The sequence below is a fragment of the Grus americana genome, chromosome 2, assembly GCF_028858705.1.
Source record: "Grus americana isolate bGruAme1 chromosome 2, bGruAme1.mat, whole genome shotgun sequence".
Lineage (NCBI taxonomy): Eukaryota > Metazoa > Chordata > Aves > Gruiformes > Gruidae > Grus > Grus americana.
In genome coordinates, this window is record NC_072853.1 from 99548910 (window position 1) to 99575488 (window position 26579).

The window sequence follows — 26579 nt, forward strand, 5'->3', positions numbered from 1 at the left end:
AACCATTCTATGATTCTATGATTATGCAGTAGGCAGACTGTAATTACATAGCATTCCTCCTTCCCTGGTTAATTGAGACAAACTTTTTTTTTAATTTGTTTTCTTCTATTTTCTTTTTTCTTATTGTCTTTTTTTCCTCTTTTTATTTATTTTCCAATCATAGAAAATAATTTAGTGCTTCATTTAGTTATCTCTGTGGACTTCTTTTTGGTGGCAGGAGGTCAGTGTATTCTGGATGTAGTCATAGGAAAGCCAAGTGTTCAGGCAGTTGCCTAAGAGACTTGGAGAGGAAATGAACACCTGAGAGATCAGCATTGGCGATACTATGTTTTTAATGTAGGAAACAATAGATAGTGCTTAGTCATCTTTTTGACTTGTTATTTTAATATTTTGATTTCCACCCCCCACACCCCTAAGAACATACTTTCAACATTATTTATTGGGATGAGATCATTTCATGGCTAGCTATTTCAGTTAGTAGCTTAGGTAGCTGCTTTTTACCTCGTGCATTTATCTTGAACCATTCCATTGCATTTAATGAGAGTTTTCTAAGTGAAGAGCGATTGCTTTGTCTGATGAATATAATGTTTGCTAATGGATATTTCTTTCTGAGAGTAATAAAGAATAAAAGCCCAGAATGCGTAACTGCTTCCTCAGTGTTTTCTCTCGTTGGGTTAAAATTGCAGCCAACTCAGTCACGTGAAAAAAATAGGCAACATCTGTTTTGTATTCAGATTTGCCTTTATAGTTTTGTTAGTTGTTCTGGGGATAGGCTGTTGTAATGATTTATGAATCAATCGATCACAAGAAAAGTACTAATTTAAATGATCCCTCCCATCCCTGCACTAATATCAGAACAAAATGGAACAAAGTAAAGGAACCGTAAGTTCCTATGGCAAGGGACTTTGCCTTCGTATACATTTGCTTAGTGGGTCATAGCACATATTGTAAGAGCAAATGTATTTCATGTTCAGGAAACGTCTGCTTAAAGGGTACTAAAGACAGGCTCAGTTGACCATTGTTAGCGGGAGGTTGCTGGAAGCCAGACCAACTATAAAACTGTACATTATGTACATTTTGCCTCCTATGCATCTGGTGTTGCTTAGTTTGAAAACTGGAAATGTTTGAGACAATTGAAATGATCTTATTGTTATTTGTATGACTGTAGTGCCTTGTGCAAGTCAGCCTTCATGAATGTAGCATAAGGCCCTGGCTTGTCGTGAATGTTTTGTTCATGTTCTAGAATGCACTACTGTCAATAGAAAGATTTTTTTCTGAATGTATTGTAAAATTATTTCTGTGTCTCCTCATTACAGATGTGCTAAAAATGGGTATACGTCTAGATGGTATCATCTTTCCTGTGGGGAACACTTCTGCAATGAATGTTTTGACCACTATTATCGAAGGTAGATTTGCCAATTAAGGTTGTGCCTTTTCAGTGCTTATTAAAATTTGGCAGACGTTACAACTGTTGAAACATGTACATAAACACAAAGACTTGTCCTCTCTGCTTGCTTTATTCAAAGTGAGGCTTAGGTATTGGTGCTAAAACTGCAGGTTTGTATGGACTAATTGTCAACTTAAACATAGCAGCATGAACAGAACCAGTTACTTTAGGCAGGCTGGTTTGTGTGTACAGTTATTCTGAAGCTTTTGTCTTTTTAAAAACAACATCAGAGAATTTTGAATGATGAGAACCATTTTCAGTAAATCTATTTTCCTTTATAAAGCAAATTCACTTTACAACGTGAATTCAGGAGACTTTGCCTCTCTGTAACATCAAATTGGTGAGCAGATTTAACTCTGGCAGTTCACTGACTGAAGACTCTGGTCAGGCTCACAGAGTGCTTTCAGCTCCAAGCTCCTTCCCATTTGAGTGGGAGTTGAGTCCAGCTCTACTGACAGTTCGGAGTGCTTATGTGCTCAGCAGTACCTGTGACTCAGTCCAGGTCTTAGATACTGGGAAGTGTGCACATGATCAAGAGGATGCAGTGGTCAAAATGCAATTTATTGCTGTTGTAAGAACCCTGTCTTTCTCCTTTTTTAACAAGAAAAATATAGGACTCTCTACAACCTTATTTCTCTGTCCTTATGTAAAATGTTTAATTTTAGAATAACTGCTGTTGCTTGAAATGAACTAGATACTCAATTTTCTGACTGCTTGCTGTTTTCTTTTTCTCTTTCTTAGCCATAAAGATGGTTATGAGAAATACACTGCCTGGAAAAGGATTTGGACAAGTAATGGTAAAAGTGAGCCCAGTCCAAAAGCCTTCATGGCTGACCAACAGCTTCCTTACTGGGTAAGATGGAGGGTGATGTATTTAAAAAGGTATATTTCAATGTGATGTTCGGATGTGTTTCTGATATTTTATGTTCAAGCAGCAGATCAGCTGAGTTTTTGGGGGGGTTTTCTTGTCTTAGAGGACTGTGGAAAAGCTCGAGATAGTAATTCTCATCAGCTTCTCTGTTGTTGGAGACCTTCTCCACACCCCACAAAGAACAACCTTCTGCTGTTTTTCAGTGAAGTAGCAGCTAAGATGTGTGACGTTCAGGTAGAATAAGACTTGGCGGGCAAAAGGGAGCATGTCAGCTATAGGAAAGTACGAGTCTGAAGGACTTCCAAAACAGATTTTGTATTTCACTGGTAAAGAGAGCAGAAGACGACTGGAATGGAAGGAAGTTTGGTGGTGGTGTTCTAGTTTTCATTGTTGGTTTTGAAGTGGTGAACAAAGTGTTTTTGCAGTAATGCTTGCAAAATGCAATGAAGACCATAGTAACTGGGTGTTGAATTAATTTTTGAGTTCTGTGGAGAAATTCAGTCTTACAGGAGATGGGCACAAGGTTTCTGTATACCAAATGTCTTACTTATGACGTGAGGATTACATGAGAAGGAATTTAACAATTACATTTGACAACTTCCTTGCATCTTGCTTCTTTCGAATTGGTTAGTTATATTTCATTAATCTTACCTGTAATCAGACAGCAACAAGTAAAAACATGTTTGTTTTTTGACTTGTAGGTGCAGTGCACAAAGCCAGACTGTGGTAAATGGCGTCAGCTGACAAAGGAAATCCAGCTGACACCACAAATAGCGAAAACCTACAGATGTGGTATGAAACTGAACAATTCCACCAAGGTAGCGCAGAAGAGTTTTGCGTGTATTGAAACTAAGAACAAGTTGTTATTTCTTGTTTGCAGACATTAATTTCTTCTTGTTTGTTGCTTAATGTTTCTAATGTCAAAATGATGGTCGGATGGCACGGAGAGCTGCATGGTGACAGGCCCACATGCTGTTTGGACTTTTTGTTTCCTGAGTAGAAATGTGAAGAAAGAAGTATCTGGAATATCTTTGCACAGTCAATTGTAAAATTCTTCATTCTGAAGCTATGGAAAGATTATGTACATGTACAAAATAGACATCCACTAAAATGTTTATTTTGATTTTCTTTGGCCGTACTTTGTTATTGAGGAAAGCATCTGAAAAGCTCAGTGAGCTTTTATAAATTTCTAGCAAGTCTGTCATGGGGCTTTACATGAAAACTTTCAGCTTTGGTATGAAGATAACTCCTGAAATTTGAAAGAGTCCTTATAGTGCCATAGCATCTATATAGTTAAAAACATAATATGAAAATACTGACCATATGAAAATCAGAATGGTCAGCATTTAATCTTGAAACTTTGTGATAAAGATACTCTTAAAATAAATAAGAAACTTTTTTTTTATAGTCTAGACTGGAGGAGTCTCTCTGGAAAATGTGGGATATTTTATAAAATTCCTTCCCCTCCCCGCCATTTGTTTGTTTCAGTGTTCCACTCCATTTTGTGGAATAGAATGTGTATTTTAATGTCTGATCAGTAGAAACTAACTTAACAAATAAGAAACATTTTCTGGGTGTTTTTGCTTTATGGTGTGTTGTGTTTTTTAACTATGCATTTCTCTACTATTTATTTTTACTAACATAATCATCTCTGCTACAGAAGGCTAACACTAACACATTTGTGGTTTGTTTTTTAAGTTTAAAGAACTATGCAGTAGACAAATTACTTTGTTTTATATTTAATTTTTGTTGTACAGCTTAAGAATAGCTCTGATACCATTCACTTTTCTTTCAGACTGAGGGCTCAGACCAGTGTTCCATGCCTGAGGACTTGGTGAGTAGTGGCTGTTCCTCCTCATTTGTCCTAGAATGTGAAAGCAATCATAAAGCACAGCATATTTATTTCCTTTTCTTGGTCCTTTGGCCAGTTATGGTGGTATTAACGCATTTTGCTCAGGAAACTGTCAGACACTATTTGCAACAGAGCCTAGGGCCTTCTACTTTCTTGTCTTCTTCCTTTTTTCCCTTACCATACCAATTAGCTTTCAAGTGGTTCGTGGTGTCTTTGAGTTGTGGTCTGTGATTCAAGGTTTACTCCTAAGTCTCACTTTTGATCAGGCAAAACAGTATTCAGTTGCTAGCTTTCAAATAAAATTCCCCATCCTGAAATTCCCCTGTCTTTCAGGTGGTTTCTATCTTTAGTCAAGCTAGCGTCCTCTTTTTCAAGACTGTGAGAGAACATCAAAACATATTTTCTTTCTCCTCTCCCTCATAATACAAAACTAGACTTGATGTACATTGGTGTTGCAACGGGTTTGTGATCACGTAACCCTGCATTTCAGATTTAGTATGATCTGATGTTCAGTAAGCCAATGTCGGCAAGCGTACCTGAGCTACCTCTATCTCAGGAAACCTGTGCAAGCTTACTGTTGACTCTTGTAGAAGTTTTGTGTTTTTGTTTCCTTAATGCATGTTTGATTTGTAAATTAAAGCTGAATCATTAGCATTTGCTAGGGTTTTAGAAGGTCTTTGATGGGGATAGCAGAATCTAAATTAAATTGATCACTTAGTGTAAGCTTTTCTAGGTTCAGATTTCTGGATGCATAAACAACTGTAAATGTTTTATAAAGGGCCTGATAAGGCATAGATGTGTTGTTACAGCATGTCTCATCCGTTTGCGTTCCACGTGGGTGTGGAGTTTGTGAAGTTTCAGCTCCATTTCTCAGGAAGAGGTCAATGCTACAGGTTTTCTGTGTCAGGCTGAGGAAGGGGAAAGAGGGAGAGAAAATGTCTTTATGACTTACAATTCTGAGATTGGTACTTCTAGTGCTTTTTGGTCTCAGTTTTGGAGGGAGGGGGGAATTGGTTCATTTTCCAACGTTTTTCAAAGTACTGACGTGTTCTCTTCTCCCCTCTTTCCTTCACTTCTCCGCTTGGCCAGAGAGTGGCTGAAGTTTCAGACCATTGGTGGTACTCCATGCTCATACTCCCTCCTTTGCTGAAAGACAGTGTGGCAGCTCCCTTTCTAGCTGCATATTATCCAGACTGCGTGGGCATGAGTCCATCCTGTACCAGCACTAATCGGTTACCTGGTGAATCCAACCTTGTGAAGTTAGAGCACTTAAAGAGCGTGCCTAATTTGACTGGTAAGGGCCATCTGCAAGGCTCTGTTGCTTAAATAGGTGTGATAAATTTTGTCTTCTGAGTGAGTTTATAAGGCACATAATGCTCCTGATTCAGAAATACTGGTTCTGTTCTCAGCACTAATACGCATTCTCTGTGTGACTGCCTCTGTACTACTTTGATGCAATTTACTCATTTGTAAGATAGAGGTAATACATTTTGTGTGGCATTTCTTTAGGGAGTAAGAACAGCCTGTATAGGCTTTTTGTTTACCAGCTGTCATTTGTTTATAGAAATGGGAAATTAACATACAGGTACTTAAAGATTGTTTGCGTTCTTAAGGAAATGAAGATTTATCAAAACAAAACACAATTCTGCTAGTTTTGATACTGTTGATCTTTGGGGCTTCAATTTTTTAAGGCACTCAGGTTCTGTTTACGTTAATTCTTTGCTAATGACAGTTCTGAGACTGACAGCCTGGGAGTGTGGATCTGCAGAATAGGTCAGGTATGGAGAGAGGTAAATCAGGATTCCCATACTCATCCTTATTGATACACCTCAATACTGGCTTAGAGTGCTTCGAAGAAAGTTCAGTTTCTGTGTCATCGTAGCTGGCTTTGCTCTCCTTAGGTGCTGAAAATAAATTTGCTCATCTATTCAACAGATATTTATCTGCTTAACAAACAGAAAACTTCATTGCACAGAGCTACCAGTACTGCATGTGGAAGATGATTATTTTTAGTTACTACCCACTCTGGGCAGTATTGGAAGTTGAAGATGAAAAGGGTTCAGAGGACTTCATGAGGCTATACAGACTTGAGTTTAGATCCTGTTCCTTGTTGGACTTGTCCTGGCGTCCAGGGGCACATAATGTTTCTCTGACAAAATTTAAGCTCTGATAGGTCCGAGACGTACCCATCAGGCAGCAGGACAGTAATTAATACTGCACAGCCTAGAGAGTAGGAGAGGGGAGAGCAATGTAAATGAAATCATTCCGAAAGTGGCTAGAGGCTGGAAAGCTTCATTACTTGTTTATCTGTGTGAGATCAATGGATCATCTTAGAGGGAAAAGGATACAATGAAGATACGATGGAATATGACTAGGTCTTTGTGTGTCTTACTCAGTTGCAGGCATGAACAAGTATTTCCAGCCTTTTTACCAGCCCAATGAATGTGGGAAAGCACTTTGTGTGAGGCCAGATGTCATGGAACTGGATGAGCTCTATGAGTTCCCAGAATATTCACGAGACCCTACCATGTACTTGGCTTTGAGAAACCTGATTTTGGCTCTGTGGTACACAAACTGCAAGGTAAGAAAGAGATGCTAATATTTAATTTGTTTGTTTACAAACAATAGCTACTTTTTTGGGATGTGGATCAAAGAGATTGGACTCTCTTCTTAAACATCTCCTTATGCACCAGAAAAACCACTCCCACCCTTTTGAAAATCCATTCTAAGATTGGCTGGTTTTAAGGTGCTTTGGGTTGGTTTGGTTTTGGAGGGTTTTTTGAGTTTTAATGCCTGGGAGCTTCTTTTGCAGTAAAATACAAAAGTTTTAAAAGTATTAAAACTCTACTGGGTCTGTCCAGCTAGTAACTTTCAGAGGGATGCTTGAACATTTCTAAACAGTGTTTGTGGGCACATTATGATTTTTTTCTCATATGACTGTTGGACAGGGAAGTGATTGTCTTTTTACTTATGCTAACTCTATGACACTGCCTTCAGTGGAATTGCTGGAATTTTACATACTGAAGCTTTCAGATACTGATGTCTGTATTTATGTGAAGGTTTTGGATATTAATCTGTTTTTTTATTTGGAATGCCATTTTGGAATGCATTTTACTGGAATGTCATTGTGAGCACTGCCACCAGGTAGATTGATTTTGCAATCAGGGATGCATTTCAGTACCGTTCCTGTACTAATGAAACACACCATGGAGTTCGTGAGAGTATCTTGTAGACTCATTTGCTTTTATTCCATGTTAATCTAGCTTAATAAATCATTACCTTACTGCGTAAAGAAACTTCCACAAAACTTGCTTTTAAAATGCTCCCAGAAGCCTAATGCATGATTAATTTTTACCATCTGGTTTACAGTTTAAATGTGATGTAAATGCGTGAAAAAATTGAATATTAGAAAATCAATACTTTCTATTCTTTGTTTCTCCTTTACAGGAGGCTCTTACCCCTCAAAAATGTATCCATCACATCATTGTTCGGGGGCTTGTGCGTATTCGCTGTGTACAGGAAATGGAGAGGATACTTTATTTTATGACAAGGAAAGGGCTAATTAATACAGGGATTTTATCAGTCAGTCCTGACCAGTATCTTCTTCCTAAAGAATACCACAATGTAAGTTGCTGCAATAATCCCTACATTATTAGTGCTATAAAACTACATGGCATGTGTCATATTTTCTGAGTTCTGGATTTTTTCTTCATTACCTGTCATTCCAACTGTTTATGTAAAAATTACAGATAAAAGCAAACATTTTGCATGTTTTTCACATGGTTCTCCTCTGCCTTCAATGGTTATGGAAACTACAGACATGGAACTCTTCCCAGCAAGGTTTTTATTCCCACTAAAATCTATGGAATTTAGTCCTATGGATCTGTGCTCCCTATGAGCTTTTTGGATGGATGGGAACTGTGTGAAAAATATACAATACACTTAGGTTCTTCTCGTGGCTTAATCTTGTAATGTACCTCTGTTTCCATAGGTGAGGGAACTCCTATTTCATGTTGGTTTGCAATAACGATGATTAAAGGGACATATTTATGACTAGCAATTTGCTTGACAGCATACAGAACCTTATCAAATTAATGTATTCTGTAATGGAATATCTCCTAGAAATTGCAAGTCGATTTATGTTTGGAAAGTGTATTTGTATATGTTTTTAATTGATAAAATAGTTTTTACTGGTCAACCCAATCTATGATTGAATTCATTACAAGGTAAGCGTGTTTCTTGTCTGATAACTTCAGTTAGATTTTGTTACTTGACTGATAACTTCAGCTGTTTCAGTTAAAAGAAACTGAGATGTCTGCTCTTAAAGCCCTTAAAATTGCAACTCTTTTCAAAGCTACCATTGATCTTTTCTCTATATTAAATGCACTATCATCTTTAAAAGTTACCACTTTTCAGAGGACAAGAGAGCCTAGACTTCTGAAACCTACAGGTATTTTTAACTTTAGCAAGAGGAAGACTAAGTGTGCAATGATAATTTCTATTTTAGTTGTAAATATTTTTATTTAAAACTTGTATTATTTTTTAGAAATCTGTCATTATTGTTGGGGCTGGTGCAGCAGGATTAGCAGCAGCCCGACAACTGCACAACTTTGGAATTAAGGTAAGAAACTTTAGAGTACACTACTTAAAAAATTAGACTTCCTCTGCTTTGAAAGTGTTCTTCATCAAAATGAAAAAAAAATTACATTCTTGTTTCAAACATTTATGTATAGGGCATCCTAATTAATTTGTAAAATCTGGGGCTTTACTGAGTAAATCTGCTGTTTAAAAACAGCATTTATTTGTATCTAAAATTCAACAAAGCATGCAGTGAATATTTTACATAGACTTGGGTTGGGAGGACAGGGGAGACTCAGATATTCATGTCCAAATAATGGGACTGCAGATGATGACGGCTGTTTAAATGAAGTGAAATTTTCTTTCATTTGTGTGCTTTCCTGTACTAGTTGCTTATTAAAAACAAGCAAATCACATCTATTTCCCTTTTCCCTCATGTTTATCTTTGACTCTGATCTCACAGTATTTACATGTTGACATAATTTTACACATCAGAATATTCCTATGAAAATCTATGGGACTCTTTACACATAAAGTGTTTGCAGGGTTGATGTTTAAGTAAACGAATGAGCACCTGACTTTCTGGATTTATATATTTACATGTTCATATTTAAATGAAACCCTGACTCCTGTAGCCCCATTAACTTATTCTTTGGATGCTAAATAGCAGATTGCAGTGCAGCCTTTTTGTATATCAAGTCCAGTGGAAAGCTATCCTCAGTAAAATACATAAATATCAACTGGCAGGACCTTTTTTTAATTATAAAATATATTATATGTACTTTTAAATATATACACACTGTTGCTTTCTGCTGTTCTGGAGAGATGGAGTTTCTCTAAAAAGACTTTCTCTAAAAATAAAAAGATAATATAAGTAAGGGTAAACAGATTCAGTCAGACATCCATCTAGTCCAGTATCCTGTGTCTGTCAGTGACAAGTAGTGAATGCTAAAGAGATATGTATGAGTGGTGGAAATGCATAAGAATGGGATTTTCTTGGAATATCCCAGGAGTAAATTTCTCCAAAAGGTGTATGGACTTCCCCTGATGGATGCTGCACCCAGATCATTGTGTTTAATAGCTCGTAGCATGCCTTAAACTCCAATTTTGAGATTGCCTGAATAGGTCTTCAGCTTTTTCAAAAAGGTGGCTTATTTTTGTTAGGGATGTTTCTTAAAGTAACAGTTATTTAAGGTCGTTAGCGTTGCTGGATTGCTTGGGAGGTTTCTGTGCTTTGTTTTCCCCTTTGCTCTGGAATTGAACAGGTATATTGAATGTAATCAAATCTTAGAATTTACTAAGCTGCATTTTGTCATAGGTCATTGTCTTAGAAGCTAAAGACAGAATTGGTGGCCGAGTGTGGGATGATAAGACATTCAAAGGAGTCACTGTTGGAAGAGGAGCACAAATCGTCAATGGATGCGTCAACAACCCAGTGGCACTAATGTGTGAGCAAGTGGGTTCCCTGCAGTGGTCATGCATTATCATTAGTGAAAAATTGTCGTTTAAGCCAGGTTCAGGTGGCTGGGAAAGGGTGGGAGCCCTTTTTCATGACTTGATTAAAACACTGTTCTGCGTTGTAAGTATACTCCGTGTTGCTATTATATCTTTGATAACAGCTGGGGACAGAGAAGGACTGTAGAATGGTTTGGGGCACATTATGTAAAGAAAAACAAGGCAGCTTCAGAACCAGAGGAAAACACTTGTTTCCTCTTTTTTGGAGACAGTAATGTAAAAGGTCCCCGGCAGACTTCCTTAGAGCTCAGAAAGGCTTTACTGTGGGAGGCTATTGCTATGTTGTAATACGTAGTTCTATGAAAGATTTGCTTTTGTTTAGCCTATTTCTAGTTCCATTCTGCACAAGTTAAGATGAATATGTATGATAACTACTGATGCAAACACACTGCAGTTTTGTTTTTGTTTTTTTAAATTTATTTTATTTGTTGGTTTGGGGTTTTTGGGGGCAGGAAGCTGAATTTCTCCAAGTGGAACTTGAGTATGGATTTTGTTCAGAGGCATGCAAATCCAGCCCATGCTGCAATTTTAACTGTTTAGTGCTCTATAGTGTTATGAAGATTTTTTTTTAATAATTTTTTAGTTATGAGATGAGGCATAATGACTTCTGAATACACACTGGGTGCCCATTCCTTTGTGGTCATTTGATGTCAACTTTCAAAGTACAACTGTATCTTGAAGAGATCTGCAGTAGTGACCAACAGCCTAGAGAGATGTGAGGATATGTGAAAAACCCTGGAGTGCACCCTAAGTAACAAGGCCCTAGGAAGAAGTTAACGCTGGTTTTGTGCTATTCTCTCTAGACCAACTCTGCAGAACATAAAAACATCTTCATTCTGACTTATCTCTGTTGTGTGTTCAATACAAGTTGGACAAGCAGAGCAAGATACTAGGTTTAATAAAAATAATTTCTTTCTTTGCTTGTTTGTTAATTAAATTGGTGGTAACTGGCAATTCCTGTCAGTCCCAGGAACTGTTAGGGCATCAGGCACCAGAAAATTGTAGAAAAGAACTGATTTTAATGGTGATTTAGAGAATAAGGTGAGGTAGGAATGAAGGAGACTGGTTCATCGTGTTTGATTACCAGATCCAACATCTCTGTACTAGTCCTTGGCCTGATAGAAAAGTGGCCAATGAGGTTTCTGGGAATCCTCGATAAAGGAAAGGATGGAAGAGTAGGGAACAACAGTTTGCGGACAGTTAACAGATAGAAGGGTTGTTGGTATTCCAGTTTTAGCAGGATGAGAGTTTAAGTTAATCTGACCAACTATTTAAAGTCCTGGATGTTTTTTTAAGTGGCATCACTTCAATCTGAAGGATTCACCTTACTTTAAATAACTTCGAGCAGACTAGGCACTGTAGTTTTTCCATACTTAAAAAGCAATAAAATGTCTTTTTTTTAAGCTTGGCATTAAAATGCACAAACTAGGGGAGAAATGTGACTTGATCCAGGAAGGTGGAAGGATAACAGATCCCACTATTGATAAACGAATGGACTTTCATTTCAATGCCATCCTAGATGTCGTCTCTGAGTGGAGAAAAGATAAAACCCAACATCAAGATGTTCCTCTTGGTGGTAAGTGGGAGATGTCTTGCAAAGTGAAGGTGTTGGCTGCATTCCTAGAGTTTTATATTAAACTGGCTTTTATATCAGACATTTTTAGAAGTGTATGGCTGTGTATCTGACCTTAAATCCAACAGTGATAGCCTGGCTCTGTGGAGGACAAAGGAAGATTGTCTATCATATACACACAGACTAAAACGTCACTTTTAACTTTTAAGGAAGCCTAATTTGAAGACTTTTATAATACTGTATGACTTCTGATGTAGTGTCTTGTTTTCATGAGGTAGCTTTTTCAGTGTAACTAGTAGCAGTAGCGGTTCAAAAGACTTGCTTCTTGCTGAAGCAGGCCATAGCTAGCTCTTACACTTTTTGACTAATCTGTCTAAAAAGGATCCTGATCAAAGCCTTCTGCTGGTAAGAATAGTCCCGTCTCCATGGGTAATGCCTCCCACCACACTTAGAGCATGCAGGCACGTTCAACACCAAAAAATAAACTTGCTCAGAAATGTCTGCCTCCTAAATCTTTTCAGTGTGGATTCTCTAAGACAAGAACTAGCAACTCCTATGTTCTTCAGCAAACTCTGGATCAAATTTCTCAGTTCTTTTGGTTTTGTAAAAATTAAGCAGGATTTATTTGCAAGGATTCTCCATTATTTTAAAGTGTACTTTCCTTGAAATATCTTCAACTATATATTGATGACAGCTAAACAATTTCTCTCATGTCTCAATTGGCTAGCCCAGCTGTGCTATTGCACAGTGTGGTTGGTTTTTTTTTTTTGTTTGTTTGTTTTTGTTTTTTTAAATCATTATAACCTCTTTTTTTCCTGAGGCTATGTATGTTTCCTTTTTGAAGAAGATTCTACTAGGGAAACCTGTGATTAAACAACAAAGTTGTACTTTATCAGTGGAAAGATCTTGCAGGTTTTTTTCGATGAGAAGAAAAACATCTTACTGCAACTTAGCAGTAGGTTTGAAAATCTTGTGATCCAGAGAATAGCATACTGAAATGCAGTAGGACTTCTGACAACTAGTGATATATTCTTATTTTAAACATATTCTTTCACAGAAAAAATACAAGAGATCTATAAAGCCTTTATTCAGGAGTCTGGTATCCAGTTCAGTGAGCTGGAAGAAAAAGTACTACAGTTCCATCTCAGTAATTTGGAGTATGCCTGTGGCAGCAATCTCTCTCAGGTGAGTTTTGACAGCTGTGTTCTGAAGTGGTTTAGCTTCATAGAAAACAGGATTGGAAGTAACATTGAGAAGTCACCTGATCCATCCCATGGCCCCAAAGGAAGAATCAGCTAATCCCAAACTGTTCCTACATCCCTAACCTGTTCTTTAAAAGCACTGAGACACAGATGCCAGCACTGATGGGAGTTCATGACATGTTTCCAGCGAGATCCTCTTTAACACAGAAGTTGAGAGTAGATGGTGCAGTGGAGTAGGGCATTTTGCTGAGATCCTGGGTGGTAGGATTCACAGGAGAGTTACTCTTCCTCAGATGTTGTGTGTGACTTCTGCTTCTCAGTTCTGTGTTTAAAAACTGAGGTATTTCTCTACCTTGCTAGGTATCTTGAGAATAAATGCATTTAACTTCTGAAGTGTTCCAACACCCTGACGGTGGGCCCCAGTTCACCACTCCTAGGTATTCTGTTGACTATGTGATACTTGGCTTTCCTCGTGACTTCAATTTTAACCAAGCAGGTTCAGGAAATATCAAAGTATATTCTTGCAGTGTGTTACTTACTCAGTCCTGTTGCTTGGGTTAAAGATATTCAGGATCAATTGTACTACGGTGGTGGGACAGCTGATTGGTATGTGCAGATGCACAAATCTGATCTGAACTGAGAAGCACCATAAGAACATAACAAAAATGTGCAAGACAGTGCTATACTGGGGCAGTCAATGGAAAATATTTTGATATGTCAAACTTTAACACTTCATGAGCACCCAGGGGAAATAAGACAGATGTTTAAATCCATCTTACTTTCAGTTTGAATATCAAAACATGAAGTAAATGCAACTGCAGTGATAGGAATTGGCGCCTGAATAGCAGTTTGAGAATTGCTTCAGATTCTTCACTGCTAAGTGGTGATTGCTTAGTGCAAATATCATTATTCTACTATGAGTTTGCAGGGATGGGGGGAGAAGGTCAATTAAAGATATAGTGGAAGAACCCCAAAGTGACAGAGAAATTCCATTGAGATTTTTTTGTATCTTATTTTCTCCTTTGTGTTGGGAAATATTTCCATTTTTATTTGATGTCTTAAGGCTAGAAAATCTGATTTCCTTGCTAGAGACAGAAAACTGAAATAAATACACTGCAATTCACCTAATTTTTGTACTTTCCTTGTTTTCTCTACTAAGCAGAACTATAAATTACCTGCTAGTGACCAACCCATATTATGACATTTCTTAATCCAGCAATTCATATGTTGTATAGTGGCCTTAGGTAAATAAGTGGTTTGCTTTTGTCAGTGTTGCCATACAGTCTGGTAGCTTCTTCTAAACTATGGGACTTTTGCTAGTACCCATGTCACCTTGCCAGTAAAGACAGCTGGTTATGTTCTGTCCACAGGTATCTGCGCGCTCATGGGACCACAATGAATTTTTTGCCCAGTTTGCTGGAGATCACACTCTTCTAACCGTGGGATATTCTACAGTGATTGACAAATTGGCAGAAGGTTTGGACATCCGGCTGAATTTCCCAGTGAGTCTGGAAAATGTTGATGCAGTGCCTGTCTTACATTGCTTTGAAGCACCCAATCATATCTTTTGTAATCTTTTGGACCAGGCAAATCTGTGCTGATGATTATTTTGACTTGTCTTTAAGAAAAGAGAGGATAGTTTCAGCATTTTTTTGTTAAGTTTCTGACTGATAAGAAATGAAATTATTGATGTTCCTGACAGCATTGATTAACTCTATATTAAATCTGTGATACTGAAAACACAGCTGTACTTCTGCATCCTAGGATGCAGAACAAATTTTGGATTCGTAACAAATTTAATCTTAGTATTTGAATTCAGTATTCACAAGCGTATACTAAAAAAAATCCATTTCTTTAACTTGAATTTTAAAAAATACTGTTATTTGTCTTCTTTTGTGTTGGCAAGCTTGCTTTCTCTAGTAATGAACATTCCATACCATTTCTGGAAATCATCTTTAAGGACTATCAGTACCTAAATATGATGATGATGAGCTCATAGGTTAGAATCACAATGACTTTTCTTTTTCAGCTTCTATGGAAGCTAATTTTTGTATTTCAACATTTCTCTGGAAATTTATGTTCTTCAATTTTTAGTTTACAGACTAGTGTTATATTAGCTATTCTTGTCTGAATTTGCATTGCGTGTGTAAATTTTGTAGCATAATCTTCTTCATTTTGTCTTACGATAGGTACAGAGTATTGACTATTCTGGTGAAGAAGTACAGGTCACTACTGCAGATGGAACAGTTTGGACAACACAAAAGGTACACAATATGCTTCAAGATTAAGGATTCTAGGGAACACAAGAACAATATTGACCACAATACATACAATCATAGAATGGTTTGGGTTGGAAGGGACCTTGAAGATCATCTAGTTCCAACCCCCCTGCCATGGGCAGGGACACCCTCCACTAGACCACGTTGCCCAAAGCCCCATCCAACCTGGCCTTGAACACTTCCAGGGAGGGGGCATCCACAACCTCTCCGGGCAACCTGTGCCAGTGCCTCACCACCCTCACAGGAAAGAATTTCTTCCTATTTTCTAATCTAAATCGACCCTCTTTTAGTTTAAAGCCATTACCCCTTGTCCTATCACTCCATGCCCTTGTAAACAGTCCCTCTCCAGCTTTCCTGTAGGCCCCCTTTAGGTACTGGAAGGCTGCTCTAAGGTCTCCTCGGAGCCTTCTCTTCTCCAGGCTGAACAACCCCAACTCTCTCAGCCTGTCTTCACAGGAGAGGTGCTCCAGCCCTCTGATCATCTTCGTGGCCCTCCTCTGGACTGGCTTCAAAAGGTCCATGTCTTTCTTGTACTGGGGACCCCAGAGGTGGATACAGGTGGGGTCTCAGAAGAGCCAAATAGAGAGGGAGAATCACCTCCCTCGACCTGCTGGTCACGCTTCTTTTGATGCAGCCGAGGACATGGTTGGTTTTCAGGGCTGCAAGCGCACATTGCTGGGTGATGTTGAGCTTCTTGTCCACCAACACCCCCAAGTCTTTTTTTCCTCAGGGCTGCTCTCAGTCCATTGGGCAGGAGGGTTGGAACTAGATGATCTTCAAGGTCCCTTCCAAACCAAACTATTCTGTGATTCTCTGCCCAGCCTGTATTTTTGCTTTGGATTGCCCTGACCCATGTGCAGGACCTTGCACTTGAGGTTTGCACAGGCCCACCTCTCAAGCCTGTCAAGGTCCCTCTGGATGGCATCCCTTCCCTCCAGTGTGCCAATTGCACCACACAGCTTGGTGTCATCAGCAAACTTGCTGAGGGTGCACTCGATCCCACTATCCATGTCGCCGACAAAGATGTTAAACAGTGCTGGTCCCAATACCGACCCCTGAGGAACGTCACTCGTCACTGGTCTCCACTTGGACATTGAGACGTTGACCACAACTCTTTGAGTGCGACCATCCAGCCAATTCCTTATCCACCATCCGTCCATCAAATCCATGTCTCTCCAATTTAGAGACAAGGATGTCGTGCGGGACAGTGTCAAATGCTTTGCTCAAGTCCAGGTAGATGACATCAGTTGCCCTTCCCTTATCCACCAATGCTGTAACCCCACCATAGAAGGCCACCAAATTTGGCAGGCACTGTTTGCCCTTATTGAAGCCGTGTTGGCTGTCACCAATCACCTCCTTGTTTTCCATGTGCCTGAGCATAGTTTCCAGGAGGATCTGCTCCATGATCTTGCCGGGCACAGAGGTGAGACTGACCGGCCTGTAGTTCTCTGGGTCTTCCTTTTTTCCCTTTTTAAAAACGGGGGTTCTGTTTCCCCTTTTCCAGTCAGTGGGAACTTCATTGTACTGCACTGACTTCTCAAATATGATGGATAGTGCTATGTCCTTTTTGTCCTTTTTTTCTTCCTCTCAGAAGACTATTTAGTTCAATTTCTTCCCATTCAAAGATGAAACCGCATATATTCTAGTGACCTGTATTTGGATGTCCTAGACCGTATTTTTCATGGAGCATGCTTGAGTTTTGAGTACTAGTTGATTTGAAGAACTAAGTACTATAAAGGTCCTACTAAAAATGTGAAGCAAATAATAGATTTTTATCTGGTCTTTGAAGTGACAGTTACATTTTCTGGTTCCATTCCCTGCTCAGCTTTACCCCATTTAGCACGTGAATCTTCCATGTTAAAATTTTTCCCTTTGGTATGCAGGACTTGAACAACCTGTATTTCTCAGTCTCCCTTACTCTCTTTATCTCCCACCTGCTTCATGCTGCATAATTTAGCTTTTAGTAATTTTTAAAATGATACATAAACTTGATCAAGATTAGATTGACAGGAACAGTGTTACTGAGCATATTTTAAAGAGAAGGGCTCTGTGAAAGAAGAAAAAACAAACCAAACCAATGACCATCTTCTCTTTCAAAAATACGGTTTTGTTAATGAGAGCCATTGATTATAATTGACAGGAGGTATTAAAATTAGTAGCATGGTTAGCCACTCTGATACAAGCAATTCAACAGACAACTCAAAAACCAGTGAACTGCATGATCTGTTCTCAACTGTGAGGCATGCGTTTCCCATTAATGTGCAGTAAAACCAGACACTAATCTAGAGATGTCTGGTGAGTATTATGCTGCATCCTATAAGAATAATCCAAGATAGTCAAGAGGATGCTATGAGTCTTAAGTGCAGTACTCAGCTTTTGCTACTGTTGTGACTGTAATTATTTCTTCCAGGTGTTAGTGACTGTACCACTGGCCCTTCTTCAGAAAAATGCCATTCAGTTTAATCCTCCACTGTCAGAAAAAAAAATTAAGGCCATTAATAGTTTGGGAGCAGGAGTCATTGAGAAGGTAAGTAATTTCAGGTTATTTCAGTTACTTTGCATAGAAACATTGGCTGCTTTGTCCCTGTTACTTTTGCTGCATATTTCTCAGGTTTTATTATGCATTTGGTTTTACTTGTATACATGAGCCCAGAAGAGCAAAATGTTATCAGGGATCATATGTTTTATTTTTCTTGGCTTTCCCAACTTAAATGGGGTTTTAAAAAAAAAATTGTTTGCAGAATCACTTCACCGCTTAAATGTTTTGTGCCTAAATTTGAGCAAGCCTTCATGATGATCTTAGATCTTCCAAAATTCTAATAATATGCTTATTCCAGGTCCTTTTGACCTAATAAATACATAAACTATTTGAGAAGAATACTGAAAGTTGTCTATTTGACCAGGGTAAGATTTCCTACCTTTTCCCAGTGCAAAAAGACAGCCTCTCTTGAAAAGGTATCTAGTAAGATGTGTGCTTAGAACAAAACAGTAACAGAAGTAATGCCAGGAACAAGACTGTAATAATGTGAAAATTTAAAGGCAAAATTCAGAAAGCCCACACACAGGATGGGGATCCCTAAGTCCTACATTAGGTTTGTAAAAATTCTGCTAAATTTCTTGAGCATTTTCCACAGTGAATTCCATTGTAAATTTGATACTGTCAGTCCCCCTTGGAGAACAGGTCCATATATTCTCTGTTGAGACCCTCTCATAGAATTAGGTGTTTCTAATTGAGTGGAAAAGGGAAAAAGAATCAGAACAACAACATATACCATATCCAGTTATGAGTTTTGTGGTATGAAATGCTTTAATTCCATCTCTCTCTCTCTCTCTCTCTCTCTCTCTAGATTGCCTTGCAGTTTCCTTACAGATTTTGGGACAGTAAAATTCAAGGAGCTGATTTTTTTGGTCATATTCCACCCAATTCTAGTCAACGTGGGCTCTTTAGTGTTTTCTATGACATGGATCCAGAGGTATCATATGCTATCTGTATTTTCTGTTGGCCCTTCAGAAATTCAGTTTGGAATGTAGATGCAATAATTACTGAACAATGAGTTTTCTTCTCCCCCCGCCCTGCAACTGGTAAAAGAAGTGGAAGCAGTGTTATTTATCAAGAAAAGGCTGATAGACATTTTGTTGTAGTAAATGGGAATGTTTTCCTATGTTTGGATACAAAATAATATACAAGCAAATTAATGCTTTTATTCTCAAACTATCTTGAAAACAAGTCTGTAATACTGGACTATAGATGTAATAATATGGGGAAAAGCCTACTAGTCACTTCCAGTTTAGGACTTCTGTTCTCTTATTTAAAACAGCTAAAAATCCTGTTAAAAAGATCATGCTGGCTTATTAACGCTTAATGGCTTGCACTAGCCTGAATAACTGAGTGGCAGAAGTAAAGACAAACACTCGCTTTTGCATGAAACTGAGGTCTGTATAGGTCAGTCCCAAACTTACGAATTCAAAAGCAAATTCAAACTAGTGTATTGACATGATGTTTCTCCTCCCTTCCAATCCCAAGCAGACCCATTACATTCATATCTTACCTTTTAATGCTTTTATAACTGCTGCTTATCACTTGGCAGCAATGAAAAGGCCATTTTGTAACCTTATGGCTTACTCCAAAAGGAAAGCACCCTGTGAAGATTGTGCTCTGTTACTACACTATCTGTACTTATATATGACTTTCCTTAAAGCAGTTTTCAGTATTTTTGAGCTCATTCTACATGAGGTTCAGTGTGCTGGTACTGTCCAGAGACAGTAGATATAATTCTTAAATTTCCCTGATAGCTAGTCTCTGCTAGCTATGAAGTTTAGTAACAGAAGAATTGCATTATATAAATAAGAGAGGGAGAGTTCTTTAACGGAGTTGAGAATCGGTGTGCTATTGTATAGTCACCACTTCATCTTTGAAACTTCTGAGTGGTAGCAAATTTCTTGAAGTGAAAGGAAACATCAGTAGAACTGAGCTTTCACTTCTTGGGCCAGAATCTGCTGGTAAGACCTTAGCATTGGCCTAATCCAAAATGTATCTAAAGAGAAATTAAACATATTTTCTTCATTACCATCTTTTGAAATTGGAGTAGAGTTGAAGTAGAATTTTTGCATGGAACTGGAGCTTAAGAGGTCTGTCACAAAGAGTAAGACTATAATTGTCAAATCTTTTGGTGCAGCCTTTAAATAGATAGATAGGAAGTTTACAGTTAAATTGGCAAGTTAAATCAGGGGCTGACCGTAACACAGATCTGTGAGCAAGGCATCAGAAGATGTTAGTAATTTGAAGAGAAATACTGTAGAATATACACCCTTTATTCTAAGGAATCAAACTGATTTTCCTCTAGAACAAAAGTTGCTTTGCAGCTGAAAATCTCTTTGTCAATACCAATTACAAGGGACTCTTCAAGAAATATTTAATAACCAAATAGTTTCAAAATGATCGCATATGTTTAATGTCTTGGTTTTAGGGTAAGCAGAGCATTTTAATGTCAGTGGTCACTGGAGATGCTGTGACAACCATTAAGAATTTCGATGATAAACAAGTACTGCAACAGTGTATGACTGTACTTCGAGAACTGTTTAAGGAGCAGGTAAGAGAAGACCTTTATTAAGGGATTAATTAACTTGCCAACAGACCAGACACTAATCCAGAGATGTCTGGTTAGTACTATGCTGCATCCTACAAGAATAGGATTTTGATTGTATTATTTCATGATGTATAGAAAAAACTTTGAAAACTATTTTTTTCAAACTATTTTTAAACTATTTTTCATGTCAGTTTGAGGGAATATGTTTCCTTTGAGATATGCTAAAAACATGTTTGGTCTCATGAAGACTGTGAATTGAAATATCTTAGATCTGTCTGAAAGAAAATGGTAATGAATTGAAAACCAGAAATGAACCAGAAAAGTAGCTGTCACTTTTTCCAAACTTCTTTTTGCCATCATTGCTTCCAATGCATCATAAAAGCTTTAAGCTAGATAAATGCGATAGTGATTTCCCACTCCCCCACCCTCCTATGTAAAAAGCAACTGAAATTACAGCACCCCCAAACCAAACCAATACCTAACTCTTCCAACAAGAAACAACCCTTCTTGAGCTGTCTTGGGATGGAGGTACAGGTAAAATGATCAAGGGCCCTATATCCTGACTGTTAAAAAAAAAAAAAAATAGAAATTTCTACCTTTTTTTCTTCCCCCAGCTCATCATTAGGATAAAAACTAATAGGAAAATCAGAGAAATCTGGGGCAAGCAGAAGACTGTAGCTTAGCAATGTTATCTGCATTCCATTCTATAGACAGTAATGCCTCTGTTAAATTACTTAGAGCAGCTGAACGCCAAGGAACGCTTGTGTTACTGTTCATGGGTGATCTCCCCAAGTTTTACTTATGGTTCAGATGTTTCGATTAATGACCATGGAAAAACTGGCATCTGAAAGCTTGACTTTTCCTAGAAAACATACTTTTGGTAATGGCTTTACAGGTATCAGAATCATGTGCAATGTAAGTCCACATACCTACTATTTTGATTTCATGAGAACGTAGAGATAGCAAACAGGTCTTTGGTTTTGGTGCCACTCTAGTCTAGAAGAGTGATTTTCATGTCTCAGTGATTTATAGCAGTTGGGAATTTCACTCATCTGTCCACAGCGCAGCGGGATTTTCAAAGATAAGACAGTGTCCAGGGGCATACCAGAACTTCTGGGATGTCCATGAAACTTGCCATAGTTGGCTAGCCATTGTCTTTACTGCTTGAGCTTTAGTCTCTCATGTGCTACCTGAATGAAGCAGTCTATTTGTTGATACCACATGTTGGGTAAGAGGCAACCAGGAGTGCTTCTGTTTACTTGTCACAAGCCCCTCAAGAGTTAAGACACAGCTGTAGCTGACTAAGCCTTTGTACAATTGTTATCCAGGCTCTTTTTGGTAGAATTTTGTGGCATTTGCATGCTGCAATGTGACAAAGAATACACAGTATTAATGTCATGGCTTAGCTACAGACTCTATGATTTTCTGGTTTTTGTCTTCTCCTTGAACCTAGTTTTCAAGCCAGCTCATTTTCTGATCTTAGATAAGTAATGTTATTTCTGCATTGGACTAAAATTATCTGAAAGTGAAGATGACATTTTGAGATTTAACAAGCTAGAAGTAGCAAAGCATCATGCCTTGGCAAGATAAAAAGTGCTTACATTATACATGCAAACATGTTGAATGATGTTGATATTGGTATTTTATCTGTTTGCAAGAGTATATATGTATTTTGAGGAGACTTTTTATTTCTCATGTGTAGTTCTAAGTATATTACAATATCCAGATTTGTTGCATTCAAAACAGTGCAACTGTGATGTTTCAGACATCAGGCAAGTCTAGCAAACAAAATTATCTTTGTGGTTAGTAGCATAATATAGAAAATTGGAATTTAATTCTGGAATGTGATCTAATCTGTATCATAATAATTCTACGTACTCCAAAGATTACAAGAAACTGCTTACGAGAAAAAGCTATGCAATTACGAGCTTTTCTTTGTAGTGCATAAGTCTTATTTTGATTATGCAGGAGGTTCCTGACCCAGTGAAGTTTTTTGTCACTCGATGGAGCAAAGACCCTTGGCTCCAGATGGCATATAGCTTTGTAAAAACAGGGGGCAGCGGTGAAGCTTATGACATTATAGCTGAAGACATACAAGGAAAAATTTTTTTTGCTGGTGAGGTAAGTATCTTTGTTACTGTCAGTTAAGGTTATTGGGGAACTACCGCTTATGAAAGGTAGTCTTTTGCTAACCAACACCGTTAAAGTAGAGGTATAAATCTAAATATTGTGTTATACAAATATGCTCATGTTTCCTGATTTTGACACAGAACCCTCTTTATTCATATTATTATTGGGCATGGAAAGTCTGCCAGATATTTCAGGTCAGGAGTGAACTGCGTAGCCATTAAGTGCTGAACGTGACAAGACTATACAATCCACTTGTATTTTTAGTCAAATTATCTTTCTGTTACTCCATTTGTGGGTCACATAACAAATGCAGGCTGCTGATGGTATAGGGGTGTTCTATACTAGAACAGAACTTACCTGCCCCACTAAAGTGCAGATGGCAAAACAGACTACTAATTTTGCTAGTTGACTTGCTTGCAAATTTTGAAGTTGCTAAAAATCTTAAATATTTCCTCCTAAATTTTTTCTAATAACTTTTCCATGACTTTTAAAAGTGTTGGTATAACCTTGAGGAAAACAAAATTGATCTTATAAACTGAAATTCTATCTGTTCTAATAGTATTAGAAACAATTCACTCTTTTTTTTTTTTTTTTTTTCTTTTTAAATACAGGCCACAAATAGGCACTTTCCTCAGACCGTTACAGGAGCTTACTTGAGTGGGGTTCGAGAAGCAAGCAAAATAGCAGCATTTTAAGTACTGAAATTTTGTGGTTATAGATCTATTTTTAATTGTTTTCTGTGGGTAAAACTATCTTCAAGTTTCCTATTTGCTGCCTTTTTCCTAAGTGGTACTTAAATAGTATATGGTACCTGAAGATAAAATCTTCATCTTCCTTTTCCTCTTTCTCCCCCACCCCCTTGTAAGCCCTGATGATACATATTGTTGGGGTATTTTTTCCAGCTAAGGTATTACTAGCAAGAGTGACATTGGAGTCCCTGGCCACAGCTTAACTAACAGAACTTTTGTTGAGAGTCCTCTTCTGTATGGCTCAAGTCAGGCTATTATAAACCTTCATTTCAGAAGGTCAGATTAAAACAAGACTAAGTTAACGTACAGCATTAAAAATGCTGGCAGTTAGTAATGATGATGGGAATTTTCCACTAACTGTGCTTCTCAGGTTCATTGTGCTCATAGGAGTTCAAACTTGCTCCCAAAAGCCTGAATAGCCTAGATAAATTCTAGAATTATTTTAGGAAGGAACTCAACTATCATTCTTTCCACTTGCAGTCAATAACCTTTTCTATAATATTTTTCATATTCTTAGCCTCCACTAAGCAGGCTTTGGAATACCAAGTTTGTTCCTTTAAATCAGACTGCTGGAACAGTTTACAGTGCAATCATAGAAAGGTTAGTGTAGTTAATAAAAAAACTTGAAAAATTAACTTTTACATTACTTTAAAAAACTTTGAAATATTCTCTCTGCTACTTATTCAGAGAAATTCTTTTTACAATAATAGGCTAAGTTTAGATTTGCTTAGTGCTTCTGACCATGTAGAAACAGGACAGCTTAAAAATGCTATGTTTCTATGATTTTGAAAACAAACTTACAAATTCATTTGGGCTGAGTAGAGGAACTGTCTTCTGATGAGTGCACAGTGGGAAGTGAAGGACTGTAAGTTCCTAACAGCTCATTCAGCTTTTATATTTAAAAAATAAGTGAAGATGAATGAGGAAAAATATTAACACTTTTATGAAGGGCTGAAATAAGGTGGCTTGCACTTTGACTTGAAGGGTTTTTTTTTCTTTTATTATTAAAGTATTATTAAAAACAACTTGAGGGAGTAATTCAGTAAGGGCTAAGCATCTAATAACTTTTCCATGGGACAGGGAAGAAGAAAAATATTTTTCAGTAGAAGATAGGCACAATCAGGGTATCTGTTATAATACTGTTCCATTAAAATGGTATTAATAAAAAAAAAATTAAAACCAACTTTAGGATCTCTTCCCCCACAGCTTCCCTATAACTTTTACTGCATAGACTTCGTGATTTCTGGAAGGAGAGTAAGCACTTATTCTCCCCCTCCCACCCCCCTCATCCTTATACATAGGCTCTTTTTTTTTTTTTAATCTCTTCATTTAAGAATGACACAGCAAACTTTTGAGTTACGATGCTTATTTTCATAAAGCTGTATCCTTGGGGAAAAAAAAAAAACAACAATCAACCTTAAGAAAAATCCTACTGAATAAATGCAATTCTTCTTTTTAAATACCTAATATTTTGTTTTTAGAGTAGCTATGATATTGTTAAATACCTTTATTTAATCTCTAATTTACAAGGTGAAGATGTTTATATAACTAGATGTTTTTCAGATATATATTCTGTTCTGCTTCGTAAAGCTGAATTATATGGATTAATAGGAAAAGTGTAACTGTTCATAATTTTCTTCTACATAAATGCTAGTATGTACAGTTTAAAGTACTTCCAAGTATTAAATTGTAATTTAAAGGCTATAAGAAGCAAGACAAAATCCTCTGATAAAAGATAATCAGACATCAGATTTTGCTTTTGGTAATCATTTGCACTTTGTTAATGACATATATTACAGGCCAACTTACAGCATACCTAGGAAAGATTGAGAGCTGCATATGTTTGAGTTCCAAGTTTCTTTCCCAGTTTATCATACATGACAAAATTGTGAGGAGAGGAGCTTCTGAAGTTGGGGGGGGGGGAGGGGGGGGAAAAGCTTATTACTACAAGCCCAAAACATTATGTTCAATGGCTGCTTCAGCTGACCTTCGTCAAAACTTCAGTCAGCTTAATAACAACATATAAACACATCACATTTTAGGTAGGAACTATCTGGGAAGTTAAGCTCAGTATCCATTTCTACAGTCCAAAGTGTGTGTGTGAACATGCTTGATTTTAGGCATACGCTTCCATCCTGTTAATTTGTACTTGAGGTTTTAAATCTATCTACAACTGCAGGTGGATAAATGCTGTATTCTAGACAATAGAGATGGACATGAACAAATACTGTCACATTTGGCTTTAGCTGCTGCACACTTCTTATAGCATAAAAAAAAAAGGATAACAAAGGATAAATTTACCAATGGCCTGGTCTATTAATTATTTGTATATTATTTTGGTGCCAAGGCACTTAAACTGTGTTGTGCTGCACTTAAGTTTGAGGAGTAAATAAGTATGTTCCATTTTAATTTACGTTTATTTGAAATGTGTAAGAACATCAGGCTGGTTCTGAGACTTCATTGTTTAATTAATGTTCCCAAAAATTTTTTTATTACCTATGTTAAAATTTATTTCGAGCATGTATGTGTTTTTCTTTTGTGTTTAATTTATTCCCTACAAATAAAGAACTAGGGAATGTTTTCTTTAAGTAGATTTGTTTAAATGTTATGAAAAATATTTGAATGCAGAGCATGATCTGTTATACTTCAACTCTTCTGTGTGACTGTGTTATGGCAGCAGAATAAAACTGGAAAGTATCCACAGGATGCTCATGTCTTGTTTTTTTTTTTGAGGCTTTTTTTTTCCTCTTTCAATTTAACTAGTGGCTAAGCCTACATTTTGTCACATTTGATACTGATTTAAGATTTCATTTTAGTATACTCCTACAGCTAGAGAATTCCTCAGAACTGCTGCTCTACAGTCTTCTTTGAGCTCTAAGTACTAACTTTGCTGTTATTTGGACAATACCGTAATACTATCTTTTGCCTCAAAGGTTTACAAAGCAATTCATAAGCTTGTATCAGATTATTTTCCTCAGCCAGAGGAAATTTAAGCTAAAATGACAATTATTTATAAGCACTGCTTATAATTTTAAAATAGCCAGAAAAATCACCAGAGAACCACTTAATGCTTTTCACTGAATAGCTGTAGTATGAGCACTTTGTAGAAGAAATTTCCGAAAGGTTCCTACTAGTACAGATCACTATACACATGTGCAAGCCTGGCTACAGACCCAAAACATTTAAAATACAAACAATGCCAATTCCAATAACACTTATCTACATTATTCTTCTTGAATGGGGGTGGGTGGGTGGGTTAGACTAAACAAAGATTAAGTCTGACTGCAGGCAACTTA

At 37.4% G+C, this 26579-nt stretch overlaps 1 protein-coding gene across 2 annotated transcripts in view; it reads left to right on the plus strand.

Moving 5' to 3' along the window:
• The window catches only part of KDM1B (lysine demethylase 1B), a 31120-nt gene extending 5131 nt beyond the window's left edge, over positions 1–25989 (plus strand). The window contains exons 5-22 of one of the 2 annotated variants that reach the window (XM_054818047.1): positions 1317–1406; positions 2189–2300; positions 3020–3136; positions 4114–4152; positions 5260–5464; positions 6567–6751; positions 7618–7794; positions 8717–8791; positions 10067–10204; positions 11668–11839; positions 12894–13021; positions 14409–14540; positions 15228–15302; positions 17728–17844; positions 18665–18790; positions 20285–20407; positions 22373–22525; positions 23146–25989. In XM_054818047.1, the coding sequence (XP_054674022.1) occupies positions 1317–1406; positions 2189–2300; positions 3020–3136; positions 4114–4152; positions 5260–5464; positions 6567–6751; positions 7618–7794; positions 8717–8791; positions 10067–10204; positions 11668–11839; positions 12894–13021; positions 14409–14540; positions 15228–15302; positions 17728–17844; positions 18665–18790; positions 20285–20407; positions 22373–22525; positions 23146–23229 (2248 nt within the window). In that variant the 3' untranslated portion in view covers positions 23230–25989. The remainder of the gene's footprint in view (positions 1–1316; positions 1407–2188; positions 2301–3019; positions 3137–4113; positions 4153–5259; positions 5465–6566; positions 6752–7617; positions 7795–8716; positions 8792–10066; positions 10205–11667; positions 11840–12893; positions 13022–14408; positions 14541–15227; positions 15303–17727; positions 17845–18664; positions 18791–20284; positions 20408–22372; positions 22526–23145) is intronic. The other variant, XM_054818046.1, reaches the window with a different exon arrangement.
• Positions 25990–26579: the final 590 nt, after the last annotated feature.